Raw genomic sequence first — 25,550 nt, 5'->3', positions numbered from 1 at the left:
CTTTGGCCTTGCACCTGAACAATCAAATTACTGATAGGCAGCACCCACTCATCACCCGCATCCTGCGTCCACATGAATCTGTGCACCTGCTTGTTTCCACGGCTGTCTGACATGGGAGCTTGCCTTCTCCCCACACCCTAACCTGATCATTTCCTAAATCTCACAACTCATCTGAGCTTCAGTAACTCACAGAACCATTTCTCCTTCGCAGGTAGGGTAGGATCCCACCAAATCTTAACACTAATAAAAATTTGTAATCCCAAATAAAAAAAAAATTACTACAAAGGAAAGATTGATCTACTAAAATGTATCTAAAGAAAGATAACCCAAGAAAACAGAATTTGTACACATTAAAAAAAAATACTTCAAAGATTCTTACTCAAAAATCTACATGAATCGAACTAAAAATCTTCCTGTTATTTCTGAATTGATGATCACTAAATTCAAGATTAGGTGTTACCTGAGAGATCTCCTGTTGGTATGCTATAAAATGCTCCTTGCTGATCTGAGGGAGGTAGAGTGAAGGTGTGACTTCAGTGTCCACAAAGTCCAATCCCCAAGTTTTTGTGAAGAAGTCAGATTCTCTTTTTGCTAATGTAGGATCATTTAATGCTGCTGGGAGATTTACTTTGGAATGATACACAGTCCATCTATGTTGATCTGTAACTAGAGATGGGGCAACACATAAACTATGTGAATCACCTGCAAAAGTAAACAAGAGAACTCTGTAAAGTTGTCTCTATATGTTTGCAAGTAGATCTTAGAAAAATAAAAATGCTTACAGTCTATTTTATAGCCAACCAACCTTTTTCTATAGGAAAGAATTAATAAAAACTACCCTAATTTCTTTAATTACAACTTCTATCAATGTATTAATTTTAGTCTTTATGAAAACAAAAAGCCTAAGCTTTTCTTTAAAAGGCAGGTCTTCTTCCCCAGTGTATTATAGCAGGCACTCATTTAAATGCCCTTTGTTTGGCTTATAATCAGATGATATAACACTGGTGCATCATTAATCATAAAGGAAAGAACAATGTACAATAATCATATGAGTTAACAGATTTGGTGTGAACAGTCACTGGGAATGCCTAACAGCACATAGTGAAATCACTGCTCCCTGAGGCGGCCATGCCTCACTTTTCTCAGTCAAGAAATATGCCCACTTTCCAGGGAGAAGACACTTCTTAGCATCCATCAGTCACTACAACATACAGTTCATGGCTGTCAACATCATCCGTAGTGCTGGAATGACACTTTCTACATACTTTCTCCATAAAGCACAGCATACATTTTCTGTTGACGCACACTTGACAACCTGTGAGCACTAAGCTACAGGTCATTTCAAACAGCAACACCTCCAGCACAGACAACAACAAACCAAAATGCATAACATTAAACAGGCTTCATAAAGGGTATTGTTTCCAGGAGCTAAAAAAAGAAGGCTGAGCAATCACGGCTGGGAACACCTATGTTAGGCAACATTTGTTACTGCTCTGCACACATGCGCAAACTCCACCAAAGTACAACAACTATTTACGACTGGGGGCTAATGCACATTTTAGAGAGTAAGAATATTTGCAAATACAGAATTTGCCAATAGTGAGAACTGATTACACTATATCTTAACCAAACAGTTTTCAATATGCACCTCCATTTTTTTTATACTTTTCCTGTTTCCTTACTTAATGGAAATGGGTGAAAAACTATATTCTAATTTCCTAACTGACTACACATTTTGTTTTTGAGCTGCTTTTTTTTTAAACTTAAATTTATTTAATTTATGTATATGAATATACTGTCACTCTCCAGAATTACCAGAAGAGGGCATCAGATCCTATGACATACAGATGGTTGTAAGTCACCATGCTGTTGTTGGGAATTGAGCTCAGGACCACTGGAAGAGCAGTCAGTGCTCTTAACCACTGGGCCATCTCTCCAGCCTCGGGTTGTTGTTTTGTTTTTGGTTTTGTTTTTAGTCATTGTAAAATTTACTCTTTTGAAACCTGATTACACTTTAATAACACAAATCATTAGAAAATCCCCCAAAAGTAATTACCTGTGGGTTCCTTGGGACACACATCTGGCAGTGACTGCACAGGTCGAATATGTTTTGTTGGATCTACCTCTTTTTTAAAGAAAACATCACTGCTGCTTCCTTGAGGCACTGGAGAAGAACTGTGGCTTGAAGCCATTGCATAAAATCACCACTCAACTGAAAATAAAAAACAAATAATAACTAAGACAATACAAACAAAATCTATCTTAGACATAATACACATCACAAGTAGGTTTTCAAAACAAGTAGCACTTTTTCAAAAGCGATCCAAGTGTAAATATACAATTCGAATCTGTGTGTAGCTTGCTTTTTGCTACTTTGTGGGTTTTTCTTTCTCCACCCCTTTTCTTCTCCCCTTTCAACCCCCTAACACTAGGCAAAAAAAAAAAAAAAAAAAAAAAAAAAGAATCGAGGCAGATCCCTGAATAAAGTCGGACAGGGAAGGGAGAGCCTATCCTTAGACTAGTTCCTGCTGATTACAACACAATCTACCCTGCGTCTCCGGGCCCTAGCATGACTACCCTCTGAAAAGTCACCAGAATTCCAAATGGTACACAATCACAGAAACTATCTGCAGTTGGCAAAAATCACGCCCTGCCAAAAAGCACGAGGCAAATCTTAGTCAGCTGCTGTGGACAATCTGAAGCAGCCCTGTATCCCACACCTGGGATTAAAACAAAAACATAATATTTCTGTGTTGTTTTGTTGTTGTTGTTGTTGTCGCAGTGAAAGCCCAGTTTTAAATTCCTGACAGCTGTAGCAACTTCCTCTCCAGACATCACCACCCAATTCCCCACCTAAGTGACAAGTGACAAGCTTATGGCTGACACATCATTTTCCCTCACCTACAATCCAGAAAGACTTGCCTGTTGTAGCCTGGGCGTGACTTCTCTGCCCTCATTCTGAGACTGATGAACTTGCCCTGGAACTGTTCCCAAATAAATATGCTTTTATACATTTAATTCTGCTTGAGTTGTCTTATTATGCCAAAAACCAAAATTCCAAAACTGTCACGACATTCTCTATCTGCTGTTTTAAGTCATTAATTATGTTGGAATTATGTTGGGTATAATGGGAAATTACAAACAAGGACATTTTTAATGAAGTAAGCACCTTTTGGGTCAGTGGCCAATCTCTCCTTCTCAATTCTAATCTTTATCAGTTTGAAGGTATCTTATCCACAGCTTTTCACTTCCTTGAATATATAAACAAATCTGCATCCAACAAAATTTTCACTGGCTTCCATTCTGGTATTAGTAAATCCTCATATTATATAGGCTGATTTAATTCCACAGTTTTTTCTTTAGCCCATATCTGTCTGCTGCTGCTGTTCCCTAACTGAAATAACTTGTAATTTTTCCTGCAGGGCCCAAGCCAGCCCCAGGACCATTGCTGGACACAAGAAACTGCCTTGGATCTCTCTCTGGCCAATCATCTTTGTTCTGATGGTGACTCCTGGCACATTGCCTGCACAGGAAGCCCAGTCCTTCTTTCTGGTTTATATTTAGAAAAACCATTGCCCTTTGAGATGCCTTATTCACAATTTTGTTACAGATGACCAAATTTCCCACAATTAAGTAACTGAGCATTTTGAGATGAGACTTTAGACAGCTTGGTCAGTCTCTTTGCAAATAATCACATTTCCCACAAATGAAACACCAGGCATTCTGAGATTGGAGCCCTCTAGTTATAGCTTGACATGACATTTAGCATGATATGCCTTAGAACCTATATCAGTCATATCCCTTATCCATTCACCCATATGCTCGGCTCACACATTTAATGGTCTAAACTCATTTTTACATTTGGTATTTGCATTTTCAAATGCCAACGTCTCTATCAACACCTGTCTTGCATCAAGGTCTGATACATCTTTCTTTGCTCACAGCTGAGACTAATCTTTACAAAAAAAAAAAAAAATCATTAAAGACTTCTCCAGAGCCTTGTATAATCTTTGTAAACCAGGTAGATTTTTACCCCCAAGGCTTAACTTTGTCCCAAGCTCTTAAAGCCCCTAAGTGACACTGTTCTACAGTAGTGTCAGCAGCATCAATTAGATCTGTTCTTGTATATCAGAGTACCACCCTCACCCAGCAACTGATCTTTTACTATATCTATTCCCCTTGTTCTGTTTTGCTGTTCAGTGTTTATGGCTTCTTCTGTCTACCAAGTTAACCATTCAACTGTTGGCCAGCCTCTAGTACAGCTGTTACCAATGCCTTCCAATCTTGGGGAATAATTCTATTTAGTTAAAACACCTTAGCTCTATCATTTCTATAGGATGCCATGCTATCTCGGCATAACCTTTTCTACACCGTTAGCAAGCATATGCTGCATATGACTACTGGAAAGCTGAGGGTGATCTCATAACCCTAGGCCCATTCTTTCTCTAACTCTGGTGGTACAGTTGGTTCAAGATTAACCATTTCTCTTGGAACAAGCTATTTATTCAGATGGTCCTCCCACCTTGTCAGCAGAGACCACCCTCCAGCACAGTTTCTTTCCCTCCTTCCTCCTTTGGGAAACCATTCCCTTGTTCAGGCACCTGGACTGAGGCCTAATGCTTTCCCTTTTCCAATGCTCCTCACTTCCCAAGTGCTTCTACTTCCATCCACAACTGTTCCAGTTGCACAGGCAACTCTGCAACCCTTTCAAAACCAAGAGGGCAAACATTTTCCGGTCCAGCCATTTGTTGTTGGTTTGGTTTGTCTCTCAGGTCCCCCCATTCCCACTCACAATGTCTCTAGGTACACAGCCATTCTCCCAACCTTTTTTGAAACAGAAACAGGAAAACAAAAACAGAAAATCCCCTCTGGGAGTAGAGCAGGGCTATCACAGTGGTAGCAGCCAAAATAAGTTTCTGCTGGCATCTTTGAAAAAGGAAAAAAATCTATCCCTCATCCCCTGAAATTTCTCTAAGGCACTTGGAATCAAATCTCCAGTTCTGCCTAATCTGAACACCACTTGCAGCTGCCTTTATTACTACACTTTGTGGGTTCTTCTTTTTTCCTCCCTTCTCCATCCCTTTTCTTCTACCCCTTCAACCCCCTAACACTAGATAAGAGGTGGGGGAGGAGATAAAGAGGAAAGGAAAGATCTCTGAATAAAGTCAGGGGTCAGAAAAGGGTGACAAAACAAAGACCCACAACAAACAACCAATAACCCACCCTGCAGCTCAGGGCCCTGGCATTTATCTACCCACTGTAAAGTCCCCAGGATTCCAAACATCACACAATTGCAGAAGCAATCTGCAACTGCCAAAATCACAGCCCCAACAGAGCATGAGAAAAATCATAGTCACCCACTGTGGGTGATGTGTAGCAGCCTCATATCCCACACCTGGGATTAAAATAAGAATATTCTTATGTCTGTGTTTTTTAAAAGAACAAAATTTTCAAAATTGTCACCATATCTATGGTTAATTATGAAAGTTGCTCAGAATATTTTGTTTATTAAGAAACGTATTTTATCTGTTTAAAAAAAAACCCACAGGTAAATATCTTAATCTTTTCTTAAATGTGAAAATACATAACAATCTTGTACCCAAAATATTAAAGATGAGACATGCCATTCATTCAACAAGACTACAATACTGGCACACTACCAGAATGGCTAGAGTGCATAAGTTTTAAGTCCACCTTGCCTAGTTCAAAGCTTGGGTTCATTCACCAACAGTGTAACCATATGACTATAGCTGTACTAGACTAAAGTACAAGTATTATTTCACTGCTTTATGGCCCCGAAAATTACAAATATAAAAACAACAGGTTGGAAACTGGCAAATGGGATAGGAGCTGGACAGATGGCTCTGTGGTTACAAGTGCTTGCTGCACTTCCAGAGGACCTGAGTTCAGTTCCCAGCATCCACAAGACAGTTTACAACCTCCTATAACCCCAGTTTCTGATAACCCAATGCCCTCTTCTGGCATAGACAAGTGCTGAACATACACTACACAGACATACATGATGGAAAAACACCCATACACATAAATAGAAAACATAGCTAATTCTCTTTTTAAAAAGAGTTGTAAGAAACAAAGATCCAAAGCTATAACCCACAGCAAATAGGCTCATCCACTTGGACTTCTTTATAGTTTGGTAAAAACTGTATTTTTCAGGGTTACCAGAAAATCTATCTCACCATTTTTAGTACAGGAAACAACCAATCAAGCATCCTATCTAGTGTAAAAAATACATTGGGAGCACACCTTTAATCTCCGTGTCTATGTGAGTTCAAGGCCAATCTAGTCTACAAAGCACAAGCAAGAGGATGGGGGAGATGCTAAGAAAATATACAGACTTTGGAGTCTCTAAAGGCACTGACCTACTTGCTAAAGACCTACCTTTCCACTTACAAAAACAAACAAACAAACAAACAAACAAAAAACAGAAAACAGAAAACAGGAGAATAAGGTTTAAACCTTTAAGGGGAAAACAATCAAATCAAAAACATAAGGCATTATATTAGAAAACTGGTCTGGTTCCTTATTGATTTTAATAAGTCATTCTGGACTAAATTAGTATAGCACCAACAACTAAAAGCAGTTATACTTGACTGAATCCTGTTTTTTTATAAAATGGCTTGGAACTTTTAATATGAATTAGCTATAAAATGGTATTTTGAAATCATTAATTTTCTTAGTTGTATTAACTGTATTGAAAAAAAGGCTAGAAAGATAGATGAGTAGTTAAGAGCACTGGCTGCTCTTTCAGAGGTCCTGAGTTCAATTCCCTGTCAAGCACATGGTAGTTTACAACCATCTGTAATGGGATCCGATGCTCTCTTCTGGTGTGTCTAAAGATAGTGACAGTGTACTCATATACATTTAAACAAACAAACAAAAAAAGAACATATCAGAAATATTTTTATGCTTAGCATTAGAATAAAGAAGTATTTACAAGTGATATATCTCACTACCTGCAATTTCCTTTTAAGTGATTAAGCAAAGAATTCATATAAACCAAATCTGACAAAATATAAAAACAAGGAAAACTATATTGAATATTGAACATTCTTTTGTTTTTCCATATGATTTTAAATTTTCAAAGTAAAAGTTTAAAGAGAGAAAATTACATAATTGTAAATACTAGTACAAAATCTAAGTATGCAGAAAAAAAACTACTCAATTTGTACCACTACTTAAATCTACCTCAAGATGATGTTATTGCATAACTTCAAATATGGAAAAAACTTATCAAACGGTTTCATTTTACACTGGGTTGGGGACTGGTTCTAATGCTCTGATTTAATCAAACCAAATGCTGAATCAAACGTTGTCCCCAATTGGTTTTTGATCCATCAATAAAGATGCCAGCGGCCAGGCTGGAGAGATGACTCAGCAGTTAAGGGCACTGACTGCAATTCTGCTCTTCCAGAGGTTCTGAGATCAATTCCCCCCGCAACCACATGGTGACTCACAACCATCTGTAATGGGATCCAATGCCTTCTTCTGGTATATCTAAAGACAGCTACAGTGTACTTACAAAATAAATAAACCTTTAAAAACAAGCCCCTTTTATAGACTGAGCCCAGCCGGCATGGCACCGGAGTCTACCTTAACCTCCAGTTCATGGGGCTTCACCCCCTCAGCTTCTTTTCATTCCCTTAAACCCCACTTCTTTCAGCTATGCACTCTTTTGCCCCCCTTTCTCTTGCCATCTCTCTTGATTGTCTCTTTCTCCTCCTCAGTCTCTCCTTCAGTTATAACTTGGGGTGGTGATGTTCTCAGTTTATGCACTAGACATGGTAAGAAAAGAAAACCCGCTACTTCAATCATCTTGTTATAGTGTGATCTCGAACCCACCTACATTATAGAGTTCAAAACCAGATCTTGCCCAAAAATAAAAAAGAGAAGATGGGAGAAGGAGTGTTCCAGTTTGCTTTCTATTGCTCTGATAAGAACTGTTACCAAAAGCAACTTGAGGGAGGAAAGGGTTTATCCAGCTCATAGGTCTCAACCATACACATTCCATCAAATGGGGAACCTGAGGAAGAAACTGGTACAGAGACCCTGGTTTGTTCCCCAAGGCTTGACCAGTATGCTTTCTTATACAACCCTAGATCACCTGAACAGGGTTGGCATGGTCCACATCAATCATTAATCAAGAAAACGATCCACACACACAAAACTCTACATTTTTTTTTTAAGTAAAAAAGTTCCAATAGTCACACACTTAATTAAATTAAAAGGAAATGGTTAATTGGCTATAGTATAACTAACCAATTAACAATAAGACTACAGGGACTAGGAGCATAGCTGAGTCAAAAAAGTGCTTGCCTTGCCAACTTGAAGACTTGAATTTGAGCTTCAAAACCTGCATTTTCAAGAAGCTGGGCATGGTAGTATGCACTTGTAATCCCAGTAGAGCATGATAAAGACAGGGAGATTGCTGGGTTATACTGCCAGTCAGCCTAGGCTGAGTTCCAGATTAGTCCAGATACTGTCCCAAATTCTAGAAGGTTGATGGCATCAGAGGAACAACACCCAAGGCTGTTCCCTCTGGATTCAACACACATGTGCATACATGTATACCAACACATACATATATATCTTTATGTGTATACACACACACATATACACACACTCACAAAGAAAATACTTAGAAGAAAGAAAGCACATTGTTAAACTATCTTCTTTGCTAAATATTCCTGTCAGTCATGCATCATAAGCAAATTTAGGACATTTTTTTCCCTTTTAGCAAACAAACAAAAACCACATGGTAAGATTAAGCTTGACAACTCTTTAAAGAAGTTTTAATTGTGGTTACCAAAGCACTCATACTAGGAATAGAGCCAGTTCTGTATAGTTTTAACTCATGATTCCATTTAATAAAATGATTTAATTCACTCAACCATTTATATACATTTACTCCATCAGAAGTAAGAGCTCAGTGAAGGATATCATTGTTGGTTGATTCTTACAACAAATGTTAGTGATGGTTAACTTTTTGAGACAGGGCTTTCTGTGTAGCCCTGGCTGTCCTAAAACTCACTCTGGACCAGGCTGGCCTCAAACTCACAGATCCTTCTGCCTCCAGAGTGCTGGGTTTTGTTTTGTTTTTTTTTAAATTGGCTAAAACTTTTTTTATGATATTCAACATTGTATGTATATGTGTGTGTGTGTGTATATATATATATATATATATACACATATATATGTATACCTATAATAAAGATGATGAATGTTATTAAATGAACATAAATAGATAAAATCTTTTTGGTTGGTTGGTTGGTTTCTAGTAGAGCTTAAAATCTTGGCTCTTACTGTGGTACAAACCCAAAATAAGAAAAAATTTTGGACATTGGAGTTCATTGTAATAAGGCTGTACTTCAATGCCTCCCACATCTCCAAAGGATTTTACCTCCATAGTAGCTAAGCTAAGAGTTGTCAGTTCTGCTGTGCCAAGGAATGAATTGTAGTCATGATTATTTGGATACAGATTTCCTGCTATGGTCAAAGCTATTTGACTTGAGTGATTGTCATCATTCTCAGCCCACAGGGCTGATTTAAGAGAATTCTTAAATTTCATTTAAGAAATGGTGTGTATATTAAGATGGTCTATCCATGAAGTCATCAACTGTTTCAATGAACAATGTGAGGGTGGCACAGACATTAGGTGAGGGTAAGAGTCTGGCTCGTTGGCTGTGAAGATTTCAAAAAGCATTCATCTCAGAAAAAGAATAACTTATAAGGTCATCTTCAAAATTGACAAATTATAAATATCAAGCAAAAAATTCAGTCTCATTCTGTTGTTCTCTTATAAGCCACCTCCCAAAGTAATCGTCTATGTTTCTTTTGGCTGTATAAATAATTTTGAAATATATAAGCTGCTCTGGAAACCATAATATAGTGTAAAAACATCAAATAAACAATCCTACTAATAGAGAGGCTAAGATAGAAGCATGATTGCAAAACCATTATGTCTTGACAGCAAGACACTGTCATGTACAAACAAGCAGAAAGTGTATATGGATTGTACAATATTGGACCTATTTCTCCAATTACCAAATTAGAAGGACCACTGGATGACAGCCAACAAATTTCTAATTCTTCATATTTTTGAATTTTAATCAATTAGAATATGTTGGTGTGTTCAATTAGAATATGTTGGCTAGTTTTGTGTGTCAACTTGACACAGGCAGGAGTTATCACAGAGAAAGGAGTTTCAGTTGGGGAAGTGCCTCCATGGGATCCAGCTGTGGGGCATTTTCTCAATTAGTGATCAAGTGGGGGGGGCCCTTGTGGGTGGTTCCACCTTTGGGCTGGTGCTCTTGGGTTCTATAAGAGAGCAGGCTGAGCAAGCCACTAAGAAACATCCCTCCATGACCTCTGCATCAGCTCCTGCTTCCTGACCTGCTTGAGTTCCAGTCCTGACTTCCTTTAGTGATGAACTGCAACGTGGAAGTGTAAGCTCAATAAACCCTTTCCTCCCCAACTTGCTTCTTTGTCATGTTTGTGCAGGAATAGAAACCCTAAGACAGTTGGTAATATTTTCATATTAAGAGATATTAAGGAAAAGTGCTTCTTACTTCCTGTTATTTTTGTTGTTAGAGGTCAAATATGTTTGTATGGGTTTGTTGAAAGATTGCTTTCTTGTTTTAGTTTCCCTCCTTGTATTGGTGTTTTCCATAACCCTTGTGCTTGTAGGGGAAGGGTTAGTGGAAAAATATTGTGTAAATTTGGTTTTGTCATTGAATATCTTGTTTTCTCCTCTATGGTAATTACCTCTATGGTAATTGAGAGTTTTGCTGGGTATAATAGCCTGGGCTGGCATTTGTGTTCTCTTAGGGTCTGTATGACATCTGCCCAGGATCTTCTAGCTTTCATGGTCTCTAGTGAGAAGTCTGGAGTAATTCTGATAGGCCTGCCTTTATATGTTACTTGACCTTTTTCCCTTACTGCTTTTTAATATTCTTTGTTTAGTGTAATTGGCGTTTGGATTTTTATGTGACAGTAAGAATTTCTTTCTGGTCCAGTCTATTTGGAGTTCTGTAGGCTTCTTGTATATTCATGGTCATCTCTTTCTTTAGATTAGAGAAGTTTTTTCTATAGTTTTGTTGAAGATATTTAACAATATCTTCTGGCCCTTTAAGTTTGGAATTTTCACTCTCTTCTAGACCTATTATCCTTAGGTTTGGTCTTCTCATTTTGTCCTGGATTTCCTGGATGTTTGGGTTAGGAGCTTCTTTTTGTGTTTTCTTTGACTGTTGTGTCAATGTTTTCTATGGTATCCTCTGCACCTGAAAGTCTCTCTTCTGTCTCTTGTATTCTGTTGGTGATGCTTGTATCTATGACTCCTGATCTCTTTCCTAGGTTTTCTAACTCCAGGGCTGTCTCACTTTGTGATTTCTGTATCGTTTCTAGTTCCATTTTTAGATCCTGGATGGTTTTGTTTATTTCCTTCACCTGTTTGGTTGTGTTTTCCTCCAACCCTTTAAGGGACTGTTGTGTTTCCTTTCTTTAAGGGCTTCTAGCTGTTTAATTATGTTCTCCTGTATTTCTTTAAGGGACTTATTTATGTCCTTCTTAAAGTCCTCTTATCATCATCACGAGATGTGATTTTACATTTGATTCTTGCTTTTCTGGTGTGATGGTATAACCAGGACTTGCTGTGGTGAAAGAATTGGGTTCTGATGATGCCAAGTAACCTTGGTTTCTGTTGCTTATGATCTTACGCTTGCCTCCCACCATCTGATTATCTCTAGTGCTACCTGCCCTCGCTATATCTGACTGGAGCCTGTCCTTCCTGTGATCCTGGTTGTGTCAGAACTCCTCAGAGTCAAACTGTCTCTGTGATCGTGGGTGTGTCCAAGCTCCTGGGAGTCAAGCTGCCTCTGGGACCCTGAGATCCTGGTGTGACCAAGCTCTTGTGATCCTGGGCATGTTAGAGCACCTGGGAATGGAGCTTCCTCTGGGTGATATGGGACTGGCTATGAAGTTTGCACCCAAGGTCAGCTCAGGGCACCTGGCCCAAACGGACCGGAAGGAACCCGTGCCACTAGTTTGGCAGAGTTCCTGAGTGCCTGGGACACACTGGTCCCAGTTACTCCTGTGATGGGACCGATGTTGTGTCCTCCTCACCTCTGATCCTATGATCCTGGCGTTAGAATGCCAGGAGAGAATGAAGCTTCCTCTGTGTTTTATGGAACTGGCTGCAGAGTCTGTGCCCAAGGACTGCTTGGGGCACTTCCCACACAGACCAGAAGGAACCTGTGCCACAGGTCTCTCTTCTTTTCATTAAATAGAAATAGTCCTTGAGCTAGACAACACTTAATAAAGATGTCTGGCTTTATCCACAAGACAGCTTTCCATTCTTATCACGTTAAGACCCTAGCTAGTATTGTTGCATTTCTTAGTCTGGAAGAAAACTGGTAAGAGAAGACAACCAAGTATAAAATTTTAAAAGACTTAAAACATTCTATAGGAAAATATTTTTTACAAGTTTGAGAGGATGAGAATGAAGCTCAGTGACAGAGCACATGCTGCAAGGTCCAAGGTTCAATCACAGTACCAGGAAAGTTGTGATTAAAACAAAAAGGGGGGCTGGAGAGAAGGCTCGGTGGTTTGGAGTACTTGTTGTTCTTTCAGCTGCCAGAATTCAGTTCACACACTCACTCACGTCAGGCAGCTTACAACTCCAGGTCCAAGGATCCCACACCCTCATCCGGTCTCTGGGCACACGGCACAAGCAGCCTCTGTGCGCACACATACAAATACACTTGCATACATACATTTTTTTAAAGGTGGGAGAAAAAGTAGAATTATCAGACCAAAATGCACCAATAATAATGAGAGAAACATCAGAACAAAAACCCTTGAGACTCGTCAATTAGGAAATCATAAGTCAGCAATGGGAACGAAAGTCAGACTGCAGAGGCTAAACTGGAACACAAGACGAGGAAATGACAGCAATGTTCAAAGCAGGCACATTACAGCTCAGAGGACTGAAGATTGAGAACAGCCTGGGCTACACACAAAGACCCCGGCTTTAAAAAGATTTTTTTAAAGGCTCAGCTACTATTTCAAAAGTTGTAATTGTATTTCATAAAAAAAAAAAAAAAATTCTAGCATATCTCTTTCTAGCATCTCTATGCGAAAACCTCTTGTGAGGTTATACAATGCATAATGTATAGGAGATACAACAACATGTTAACAGTGATTCTCTCTCTGCCTAGTGGGTTAAGACATCTTTCCTGATAACTGTCCCATTTCTCTAAACATATTGGCCCTTCATTCGTCTGATCCAAACTAGTATTTCACAATCTTTACAGTACTTTCTCATGTTACAGGGGATTTATTTATCTGCTCATTTCCTGCCTTTTCCACTATACTATAAAACTTTCATTTGTCTCATTTACCGACCTATATTATGCCTAGCATTTTATAAACTTATGAATGTTCACTATATAATGTTTCAAATAAATGAATACTGTGGAAAACTATGTTAAGGCCACATGTGCCATTAACAATGACTCACATATTATTTTTGAATGTATATGAACATAAGTCCATAATATATTTATATAATAATATTTGGCTTTCTAAAACTTGATTCCAGCTCTCTCTCTTTCCTGAAAAATAACACAGTGCTTAAGAAAACTGGCCACACAAACTTAGATTTTGATCATTTACTAGGTGTATGTCATTTGAGAGCTTTCTTACCTCCAGACATCTTAAGTGTCTTCATTTATAAAAAGAAATAGCACAAAGGAATGTCGTAGCATTTTAGTATCCTTTGTAAGCTCATGACACATTAAGTGGTATATGCTGGGGTACACTGTGTGAAGGTGTCTCTGTATATTCACCTGTTGATTGCTTACAGGCAGAGCTAAGTATTAGCTAGATCTTGGTATTGTTACTCCTATGGCCCATCATTGGCCTCATATTTTGTAAACATTCATCCTTCCTTACTTGCTAATTGGCTTTAATAAAGATCTAACAGCCAACAGCTAGGCGGGAGTTGGACGGTAGAAGTTCCAAGCTGAGCAAGGGTCTATAGGAGAAGAAATGAGAAAGAGGGATTTACTCACCCAGAGAACCCAGAGGTAGTCAACTGTAGCAGGAACAGCGAGGCAGAGAAGGAGTCAAGTGGGAGTCAGAGGCTAGTTAGCTGGGTCAAACTTAAGATTGAAATAGTTGACAGTCTGCTAAAATCCTGAACTATATTAGTAAGTCTGTGTCATTATTTAACCACTGGTACGTCCAAAAAGTCCCCATATAGGTACATAGAAAATAATTAAGTAAGTGCAACTACTACTGCTAAGTATTGCAAACATTTTAGTTTTAAAACAAGAAAGGATCAACATTCATAGTTCCCCATTCAAACATTTACTTACACTGTAACAGCATGGACTTCCATTACTTTGTTTAGTTCTAGTCTTGAGATTGGGGTGAAGAGTAAATATGAAGACAAGAAGAAGCAAAACCAAGGAAAGAAAAATAGCCAATCAGAGAACAATGGTTCTCACTGCACATCTATAAAAAGGAGAGTATTAGGAAGCCATAGTAAGACCAGAAAAGGGGGAGGAGAGGGTCTAAGGAACTCCACAAACAGGTTCTGAGGCACTTGGGCTTAGGCCCCAATTGGAGATCAGCCAGAACTAGGCGCCAGCCCAGCAAACTGGCCTAAGAGGCAGTTGCTTCACATCCTCCTCCTGTTTCAAATGTTCTTACCTTGGGGAGAATTAGGACAGAGATCAGACAGAACGAGGGCAAAAACGAGATTGCTTCACCCCCACAGCTGGATCTAAGGGTTTCTAAAGTTTTACATAAAAGAATGAGACATGTATTAATGAATAAAGCAAGGATGCCATGAAAGGAAGCAATATAAAATTAGTAAAAAAAAAAAATTACACCATCAATATTTTACCAAACACTGTAGTTCATAATTGATTGGCTCTATTGAGATAATTTTGTTGATATTCAAAACATTCTCATAAATGCATTTATAATTTCCATTATATAGTAAAAGAAATAGGTTTAAAAGTAACTTGGTTTCAAAATATTTAGGTAAGTAATCAGAACTATGAGGCTTGAATTCAGACTTTATCTAAATTCCATGCTTCTGCTTCTATACCACAGTCTCTTCAATTAAAAAGTAAACTGACTCTTACAACTATTAGTTATGTCTTTTTTTTTAAAGTTGGCTTTTATAGACAGTCTCATAAGTAGTCCAAGTTAGCCATGAACACTTTTAACCTAAGCTTATATAAACTTACAATCTTCCTGCCTTCAACTCCCTAGCACCTGGACACAAGCATGGACTACCATACCTGGTTATATACATGTTCTAGTAAGTGACAGGAATGGCTCCTGTATAATTATAAAAGAATTCTTGAAGACTAGACTACACTCTTAAGTGTAATGCAGTACACATTTGCATCGGTGTGATGAACTGTATTTTTTGTTTTGTTTTTCAAGACAGAGTCTCTCTGTGTAGTGTAGCTGTCCTAGAACTCACTCTGTGGACCAGGCTGTCCTCAAATTCAGAGATCTGCCTGTCTCTGCCTCCTAAGTGCTGGGATAAAAGGTGTGTGCCACCAACACCTGGATATTGTATTCTTAGCAAAAAGGAAATCACTCCACTCCAAAAAAAGCTATAAGCAAACATTCTACTATTTTCAACAAGAAATGTGTTCTGAACCTGCCCTTAGAAGTGCTGATGTGGCTGCTGTGTCACATGTGAGTCAGTAGGTGGCAGAGAAAAGAGAAAGGCTATGTCTAACCTGAGTGTTCTAACTTAGGAACATCTGGATGATAGCCTAACATTCCCTGAAAACAGAGAGCCTGAGACAACCACCAGAAGATTCAGTCAGGGAGCTAGTCTGAGAGGACCACCAGCACAGCACCACGAAGGCCCAACAGCTCCCAGGATTGGGAGCAAGGTGGAGATTAGAAGAACCCCACCTGAGACTGAAGACCCCAAGCAGGAGATGGTCTGAGATAAGGACCCTCGCATGGGACCACTCTGGTGTACTGAGCAAGGAACACACCAAACTGGGCACCATGGGGTCTGGACAGGGAGCTAGCCTACGATAACCACCAGTCAGGCACCACGAAGGCCTCAGGAGTCAGACCATGCCCAAGATGACCTGTGTTCGGCACCATAATGCAGTGTGGAACTCCTGAGACCCGAGGGGGGGGGGGGGAGTAAGTGAAACAAATGGTAGAGAAATGAAAGAGAAAGAGAAACAAAGGATGTGGGCACAATGAAGAGAGGCAGAACTAGAGACTCAAAGGTAGTGAGGAACAGCCTGATATGTGTAGCTGGTGATTCTACTTGGGACCTGGCCTGTGCTCCACTTGGGGCCCTGTATGGGTCTGTGGCCTGCAGCACCAGCGGTCTGTTACCACCAAAGGCCATGTGGATGTCCCTGGTCTGGGTGGATGTCCCATGGGTAGGGACATGTTCATGTCTGAGAGCTGTGCAGAACTGGCCCCACCCCTCACCTGGACATTATGGGAGAGCTGACTCCACCCCTAGCCAGCTGCAGTACTCAGGAGAGCAGGCCCTACACACTAAAGGACTTACAGGTGAGCCAGACCCCAAGGATCTGAGAGTGAAAGAACTCCCCCTACCACTCATCTCCCATGCAGTGGCATGGATGAGGTAGAGACACCCCACACACACCCCTCACCACCTACAGCAGGTGGGAGACCTGGCCCTGGGGTCATGAGAGCAGAGTTGGCCCTGTCCCTCACCAGCTACAGCACTTGAGATAGTGGACCCTGCACTTCACAGTAGAGCTGACCTTGGTGGTGAAGGCATGGCAGAGCTAGTCCATAGGGCATGGGCCCCAAGGGCGTGAGCATGGGAGAGCTGATCCTGCCCTTGTAACATAGGCATGAAAGAGACCCTCCTGCCTGCTTTGCCACCTACAGAAGGTCATCAGAACAGGAAAGCTGGCCCTCAATTACTGTAACAATCAGGAGAGCAGGCCCTGCACCTGGGCAGCACAGCTGGCTGGCCCTGGATGTGGGAGTTGTAGATGAGCTGATGAGAAGAGTGGGGAGGGCCAGCCCTGCCTCTTGGCTGCTACGTGGTGGCACTTGCAAGCTCTCTCCACTCCTTTTTGCTCTTACCACCATGGGTGGTGGGCGAGTGGGAGAATTGGTCCCAATGTGATCGTGAGAACAAGAGAGCTGGCCCTTCCCCTCACCTTCTGCAGCATTCTGGAAAGCAGGCCCTGCACCTTACCTGGGCAGCACAGTAAAGCTGACCCTAATGGCTGGGGTGCTGGGGAGCGGCCCCAAGGGTGTAAACATGGAATAACTAGACTCACAACTTGTCTGCCATGTGGTGACATGGGAGAGAGAGATGATCCACTTCCCCACCCGTTGTCACCACCAATGATAAGCAGGAGAGCTGGCTCCAATGTCATCAGAGTAGTACAATTAGCCTGGCCCTTCACCACTGCAGGACTGGGGGGGGTGGGGGGGGAGAAGAGGTCCTGTACTTCACCTAAGCAGCAGAGTGGAGCTGGCCCTGGATGTGGGGGTTGCAGGTGAACTGTCCCTGACAGCATGAGGGCCAGAGATCCAGCATTCCTCCCTCTTGTCTGCTGGGCAGTGGTGAAGAGGAGGTAGACACACCTTCCTTCCTTTCCCTCGTCCCCAACAGGAGGCAGGAGAGCTGATCCCAGCGTCATCGGAGTGGGAGAGCTGGCCATGTCCCTCTCACTGGCTACAACATGTGGGAGAGCAGGTCCTGTACCTTACCTGGACAGCAGGGTAGAGCTGGCCCTGGTAGCAGGGTGTGCTGAGCAGCTCACACACCTCTCAGAACCCAATCTAGGGCTATGAATTGGCCCACCCCAACCAATAAAACACGGCTTTCTAAATCAACATGACCAAAGCTCATATGAATTCCCAGAGATGGGAACAGCATACAAGGCCTGCACAGGTCTATACCAGGTCCTTTGTATACATATAGCTTCCGGTTGAAGTTTCCCTGAGTGTAAGAATTAGTGGGTCTCTGTATCTTGCCCTTTCTCTTGAGCTCTTTCCTTCTGTTTGTTTTGTTCTATTCCAATAAGTTGGTTTTCATTATTACTATTCTCCATTATTATTATTACTATCCCTTAGAAGCTTGTTTTCTAATAGAGACAGAGAGTATGATCTGAATGAGAAATGGGGAGGAACTGGGAGGAATAGAGGGAGGGGAAACAGTAATCAGGCACACAGTAATTATGTGTGGGAAAAAAATCTATTTTCAATAAAGAAAAAAAGGATAAGAAGAGGTAATGTTGGCTAGAATAAATTGTAAATAATTGTAATTAGAAAGTTGTCTTTTTCATCTTCTGTGTATGTTGTGCATGTGTGGGCACATTATGTGTAACAGTAGACTTGTATATGAGAAAACAAAAGTTCAAGGCTGATGTCCAGAGTCATCATCCAAAGCTCTTTCCTTACTCACTGAGGTGAGGCTTTCCAATCAAACCCAGAGGGCACTGGTGTGGCAAGTCTGCCTAACTAGCTTTTGTGGGGACCCCTTTTGTATCTTCTCAGGTAGACTACCTAGCTGACTTGGAATTTACTGATTTAAGTGGGATCTGAACTCTGATCATTATACTTGTGTATTTTAAATGTCTTATAAAATAACTGATAGTTTCAGGAACAAAAATTATTATAATTTATAATTTTAAAATTAAAACTAAATAATATTCAAAATGAAAAATGGGAGACTCCTAGCAGTAATATGTTAATTACTAAAATTAATCCACAGTTATAGGTCAACTTGTCTCTAGTGAATAAATACTTCAGGAAAAGCCCAAAGATATTTGGATACTTTACTCCTTCTCTGGATCATGATATAACTGCATTATTAGCAAAACTTTTGCCAATCAAAGTGAAATTAGAATACTGATATCGACTTTTAGTGTCCTGAAACTGACTTTTAGTGTTTTAGAACAAAACAAATCCTAAAGCCTCTCACATTCAAGTTTTTGAAGAACAAATATCCTGTTCCTAAGAACCTTTCAATTGATAGTTTTGTTATCCATTAATGATCTTGTCTTTAAATCATTAGAGAATTACAAATAATGCTTTTCTAACTTTTCATACCTTCTAAAATCACTTTTGAAGATAGTAAGGTCAAGTCAAATGAAGACTGCATATATTATATAGGCTACTAGATTTAATGAGTAGGTCTTTCTTTTATCCTAAGCCAAATGAGTGTTGAAATGGAAGACAGGTTGCTGAAGAGGTAGGGGAGGGGAGGGGAGAGGAGGGGAGGGGAGAGGGGTGGGGGAGGGAGAAGGGTGGCAATGAGGAGGAGTCAAGAATCGGTAACTCAAGGAGATAGGTTTAATGAACAGAACATTAATTTAGTTCTTGAACTTTTTTGGGAATGGGAGAATTGGCTTTACCAAGAGATCAGAAATACTAGAATTGGTGAACAGTCAGGCAGTGGGTTAATCCTAAAGAACAGACAGCTATATTCTGGTCAAAAAGGCAAGCGCTGTGTATCCTTGACCATTAGGTGCATTTCTTATATAGACTTTATATGTAGTTGGACTTTTGGCCACTTTGTGGGTTCCTTTTCTTCCGCCCTTCTCCATCCCCCTTCTTCCACCCCTTACAAACCCCTAACACTAAACAGGAGAGGAAAACAGAATAGAGAGGAAAGAGGGCAACATTACCATCAGACTACTTCCTGCTCATTAGCATAAATTATAATTAAAATAAAATTATTATTTCTCATTCCTTTAAGATATGTGAGTTCCTTTCCTAACTTCTTTATAGCCTCCAACAGCAACCAACCAACAACCCAGTCTGCTTCTTGGGGCCCTAGCATTATATATCCTCTGATAAGTCCCCAGAATTCCAAATGTCACACAATTGTAGACACTGTTGCCACTGGAAAAATTACAACCCTGCTAGAGCATGAGGCAAATCATAGCCAGCTGCTGAGGACAATCTGAAGCAGTCCCATATCCTACACCTGGGATTAAAATAAAAGCATATTCTTATAATATTTCTGTGATTTTTTTAAAGAAACCAAAATGTCAAATTGTCACTACAGAGTAGAAGCCCTGTGTCCAATATGAGGACTCCTTTTTAAGTTCCTTTTGGCCATTCGATTCATGGTGATAGAGTGGGGCAGATTAAGTGAGAATAGCGTGGACTACTGAGAATGTTTTAAGTGTTAGCTCTATGTCAAATAACACTACCATGTAAATGCTGACATTCTTATAGATACCATGACTATATAATCCTGAAGAATAGTCTTATAATTGAGAGACACATGTCTGAAAATGGGGGGAATATCCTCACAGGTTTGTCAAAAACAAAACAAAAAACAAAAACAAAACAAACAAACAAACAAAACAATGGGGAATGTGGTGCTCTCGCATATCTTTCAACTGACCTATGGCTTAAAAATCTTAAATAATCAAGCCAATACCAGGAGGCTAGAGAGTGGCTCAGTAGTAGTCAAGAGCCCTGGCTGTTCTTGCAGAGGACTGGGTTCAATTCTCAGCAACCACTAGGCCACTCACAACCATCTATAACTCTAGTCCCAGGGGATCCAACACCTTCTTCTGGTCTCTAAGGGTATCAGACACATCAACAGTACAAACAGACAAAACATACATACATATTAATAAATTCGTAAAAAAGCAAAGTCAATGACAGCTTACCAAGAACTAAAAAGTGAGTCAGACCAATGAGGGAAAGCAGAGTAATGGAGTTCTAGAAAAAGTGAATGGTATGTGAAAAGATTTGGAAGAAAAAGAATCTATTGCCAGGTGCCACAGATAAGTTCTACATAGACCTTTCTAATCTGTTCTTCTGAAACAACTCTCAAAAGAGAATGTTAAAGCCAACAAAGCATCGTCAGGCTAATGCATGAACTACTTACTCAACTATTTGGATTTGGCTCTCCAGACAAAGTATCTTACAACCCATAAACTCACATTAGCAGTAACTTCATAATAATCACCAATCACACTATTTTCTAGATGAGAAAATTGAAGCCCAGAAACAATAATTTCTCTAAAGTCACATGGACAGTAAGTAACAAAGGTGATCCTACCACTTTTTAATCACCAAAACATCACCTAAAAGCCAAACAGTGGTACAGGTAGTACTCAGGAAGGAGAGAAGGATCACAGCAACATCCCAAGTATTTAAAAATTAATTTAAAAACATTAGAGTCAAAAGTGAGGCCTACAAGAGAAGTAGAAATGAAGGTTGTATATAAAATATGAAAATTCTGGACATTTACTACATACATTACTTGCATTCATAAACCATTCAAACATGTAGCTTCTTGTAGGAGTTAGGGGATGTGTGAAGGTAGAATCACTCATGCTAAAGAAGATAGTATTATAGGTTTATTTCTAATTTCAAAAACCCATGCAGTAATAATCAGCAATTCAAAATACAGTAATTGAAATTTACATTAATATAAAGTTGACATTTTAAGGGAAAGGGGTATTTTTCTTTTATGAATGTGTTTTATTATATGTATATGAGTGTTTTACCTGCATATAAGTCTGTGTACCACCACATTTGCCTGGTGTCCAAGAAGGCCAGAAGTAGGGATCAGATTCCCTGGAACTTAAATTACAAAGAGTTGTGTATGTTGGGAACTGAATTCAGATCCTCTGGAAGAGCAACCAGGGCTCTTAACTACTCAGCCATCTCTCTAGCCTCTAAAAGGGTATTTCTGTTCACATTTGTAAACCAAACAGACCAAAACATATCTTCACTTTATCAAATTGTTCCCTTTTGCTTTGCCCTCAATTGCTTCCCCCAATAAAGAGAACTGTGAGGTGAATTAAGTATTTCTCTATTCCACCAAATCACATTCAGTGGGAATCGAGCCATGTAACCTCCAAGCCCTGACCAGAATCGTGCAGACCATGAGTTTAAACAGAGCTCCTGATCCTTTGATTCAGATAGTCTTTCCTTCCAAGGGGAAGGAGAGGCCTATGTATTATATAACATTTATTAACATCCCTCAGTAGAGGTTTTTCTAACAATCAAAATCATCTCCAGACACTTGCAAAAGTTCTGTGAAGAACGAAATCATGGTTGGATAGCTATTGTTTTAGATTTTAGAACTCTGAAACTTTAGAAAAGAAAGCTTCCAAATATACTGTTAGTCATAATTTTTAAATTGCTTTTAATGTGCATCTTTAAAAATGTTAAAATGTAAGACGTGATCCAACATTTCACTGACCGACCCTCAGCTCACCAAATTAACCCTTAAGGCTACCCAAGCCACTAAGGCTTTTATTCTTTCTCCAAATTTATACTGACACAATAAAACAGTCTATATGTTGTTTACAATGTTCTTTTTCATTCTCAAGATTAGCTGCTTACTCCCTAACCCAAATTGCAAAAAATAAATAAATAAATAAAAGTAAACGGGTTTTAATATATCATTTCAAAATAACATATTTGTCATGCTTTTAAGCATTTTCAAAGTTTTTAAAACATGTATTTTGTCTGCACAGACCCTCGGTCAGCACTTGTCCCTAATGTTGGAAGAATGTCCAGTTCTTGCCCAGTTATAATTGCATGAGGTCAAACACAGACACACAAGAATCTGAACAATCCCAGCACCCAGCTCACCCCTACTCCCGAGGTTCCTCACTTCCCATAAGCACATCGCATAAGCACATCGCAGGTCTCGTGCCAACTATCCTGGAGATTCTAGTTTCTACCCTTCAGATCTCTTCCTCTGGTGTCTGCTTTGTTGAGGCAAGCAGGAAGTATGCCAACAATGACCTGTAAGGTCCTTTCCAATTTGATATTCCAGTATTCAGTATCACTGACCGACCCTCAGCTCACCAATACTCTTAAGGACACCAAAGTGATTCATGCGTTTTTTTCTTCTTTCTCCACAACCATGTTTACAATATTCTTGGGTTTGTTTGTTTTGTTTTTTTTTTAATTCTGAGGATCTGGATCTTACTGACCCAATTTTTTAAAAAAATTATATACATTGACTTTAAGCTAATTTTTCAAAAAGCTATAATTACACATCATTTGTGTGAAGGGCCCATATTGAATTGAGATAAAATGTAGATTAGTGCTGTCTGGAGGACAGTAGGGTGAGGTAGGAAAACTAGAAGCACAGAAAGGTTGAGGAGAGGGTTTTCAAAATAAGCTGTGGGGATGATCACACAGTAAACACACTCAGCACCAAATGGAGCATAGCTTGTGGTAGAGTCCCTTCCCTACATTCACAAGGCCTTGGATTAAAACTTCAGCAGAGCTTAACGAGTAGGCAAAACCAAAATAGCACTGAGTTAAAATAGGTGAGTTTTACATTTACAGTATGTTAACTCAACAAAGCTGTTTTTAAAAAAAAGAGTAGGAATAAAAAGTTAATAGTCAGCTTTATTGACAGGAAAAGATGTGTAATTAGGAACAGGTTTTCCTTTCATGGTTTATATAAGCTCTAATTGTAATAAAAATTCTTATTCAGAAATATAATTTAGCTTTTCCAAAACATAAATACATGCAAATTTAATCCTCTTTTCCTAGTAAACCAGAGATAACTTTGCCAGTTATAATTTTGAAAACAACTAAGAAACATTTTAGAAAGCCAAATGCTGTAGTAACAATACCACAAGTACAAATTATATGAGTGTCAACAACAAAACAATGATAATGTTTACAGTTTTACTGGGAACAGACTGGTACTTATGGTAACAGTTCTAAGGTTGCCAGAACTCAGTTTAAAACCAGCCAAAACAAAATAAAACTGTTAGCATCCAACGTCCTAAACTACAACTATCAAGTACAAAGAGATTAATTTTACCTAATGATAATTAGTGTGGCGCGCCAATGCCCAGTTCTAGGAAACCAACTCACTGTACTACAGTCAAACAAATCCCGTCATTCCATCTGTTCCAGCCTAACTGCTAGGAAATCAAATAGTTTTCCAATTAGAACTCCCATTTATAAAACTGAATGCCCATCAAAATCTGCAGCTTTTCACCTACTTCTCCATATACCACAAATAATGCATCATAATATCCCCTGCCCACTGAACATGTATTAAGACTGACCTGAGTTTAAGAACCAGAAATGAAATCAATTAGAAAACAGAAGTATCCCAATTTAATTCTTCGAAAGTAAAAGAAGTCTCTGTAAAGACCAAAAACTAAACTTGGTTAAAAAAGAATTTTAAGAAACACTTTATATAACTCTAATAGGCCAAAATTCTAGAAAAAAAAAAAAAGCCACAGGCCAAGTGGTTAATTATAATGATCAGGCAAAAGTTGCCAAACAACCCCCGGAGAACAGGGAAGGCCTGTCTTTGTATCCTTGCAGACAGCAGTTAGCAGAACCGAAAGAAATAAAATAATTTAAACTACAATGCAAAACTGCACAAAGCCGAGTTCTACCTTGGGTTAGTATTCTCCAGGGGGGTTGTTGTTTTTATTCTAGAAGGCTCCAAGAGGGGTTAAGGGCCTGGATGAAAGGGGACAGGGAAAGTTTGGGCTTCGCGTCTACTAGGACTGATGGAAGTTGCCGGTCCGGGATTCGGAGAGGGGCGAGGGGCGAGGGCGCTGGAGCGGCACCTGCGGGCGCCGGCAGCGGCTGGGGCACAGCTGCCCGCCCGGATCCTGCGAGTGCCGAGAAGGAAGTGGTGGTGGCGGGGAGGACGAAGCCCCGGCGCGGTCGCGGGCTCCGAAACTCGGTCAGCTCTGAGCCCCGAGGAGACGGGGAGGGGGGTCCCGCCGCCCCGCCGGTCGCCGGGTCGGGGGAGGGTGGCGGCGAAGCGCGGGCCCCGCACCTACCTGCGGTCCCGGGCGGCAGCCCCAGACGAGGCCTAGTGCACCGCCGCCTCCATCCCTCCACGTCGCGCCGACACTGCTGCTCCGCGGCCGCCGCCGCCCTGCGCGCCGGGTCCGAGCCCGGTTCCTGCCTCCGCCCCGCGCCTGCTGGCCAGCGGGCCCGGGAGCACAGGGCCGCCCTCTCGAGCCCGGCGCCGCTCGGGGGCAGAGCGGCCGCGGCGGGCCCCTCACGTCTCGCCCGGGTGTCCTGTCAGCCGGCAGTCTCCCCCGGGTCCGCAGCGCCGCCTCCGCCGCTGCTGCCGCCGCCTCTCCCACATCCCCGGCCTCCAGGGGAGCCGCTGCCGCGCCGCGACCACCGCCCCCGGCGCCTCAGCTCCCCGCGCCGCCGCCCGCCTCACGCCACCGGCCCGGCGCCGCTGGGTCCGCGGAGAGCGTGCAGCAGGCCGCCGCCAGGCCGCCGCAGCCCCCAGCCCACAATCCACCGCGGCTCCGCCGGGGCGGGAGGGCCGCGGCCAGACCGGGAGCCGCGACGCAGCTCCGACGGGGCCTGGCGCGGCCGCCGCGGAGCCGGCGTCCCCCGAGCGGGACCACCCCGCGTGGCTGCCCCGCGCCTCCCCCTGTCGTCCTCGGAAAGGCAGAAGTCCTCTCCGAACTGCGCTCCGGCTCGCACCGTTCCCCCCGCCCAGGCTGCCCAGTGAAGCCGAGCGTTGCCTTCCGCCTTCCCCGGCGGGCGAG

General features: G+C 41.1%; 1 protein-coding gene and 1 non-coding gene across 4 annotated transcripts in view; one reads left to right on the top strand and one right to left on the bottom strand.

Annotated features, from left to right (window-relative positions):
- Vps54 (VPS54 subunit of GARP complex) overlaps positions 1 to 24,913 on the bottom strand; it is an 85,052-nt gene extending 60,139 nt beyond the window's left edge. The window contains exons 1-3 of one of the 3 annotated variants that reach the window (XM_052199506.1): positions 24,819 to 24,913; positions 2,057 to 2,212; positions 461 to 702 (exon numbers count right to left, since the gene is read on the bottom strand). In XM_052199506.1, coding sequence (XP_052055466.1) covers positions 461 to 702; positions 2,057 to 2,192 — 378 coding nt within the window. In that variant the 5' untranslated portion in view covers positions 2,193 to 2,212; positions 24,819 to 24,913. Of the gene's footprint in view, positions 1 to 460; positions 703 to 2,056; positions 2,213 to 24,818 lie in introns of those variants that run through there. The other 2 variants (XM_052199507.1, XM_052199508.1) reach the window with 2 other exon arrangements.
- LOC127696907 (small nucleolar RNA SNORA17) lies at positions 15,700 to 15,826 on the top strand. The gene has a single exon (XR_007980354.1). It is a non-coding gene; the product is annotated as a small nucleolar RNA SNORA17 (small nucleolar RNA).
- Positions 24,914 to 25,550: the final 637 nt, after the last annotated feature.

This window comes from Apodemus sylvaticus, chromosome 11, assembly GCF_947179515.1.
Source record: "Apodemus sylvaticus chromosome 11, mApoSyl1.1, whole genome shotgun sequence".
In the NCBI taxonomy this organism is placed as follows: Eukaryota; Metazoa; Chordata; class Mammalia; order Rodentia; family Muridae; genus Apodemus; species Apodemus sylvaticus.
Note: the sequence above shows the minus strand (reverse complement) of the source record. Positions and strands in the feature narration are given on the sequence as shown.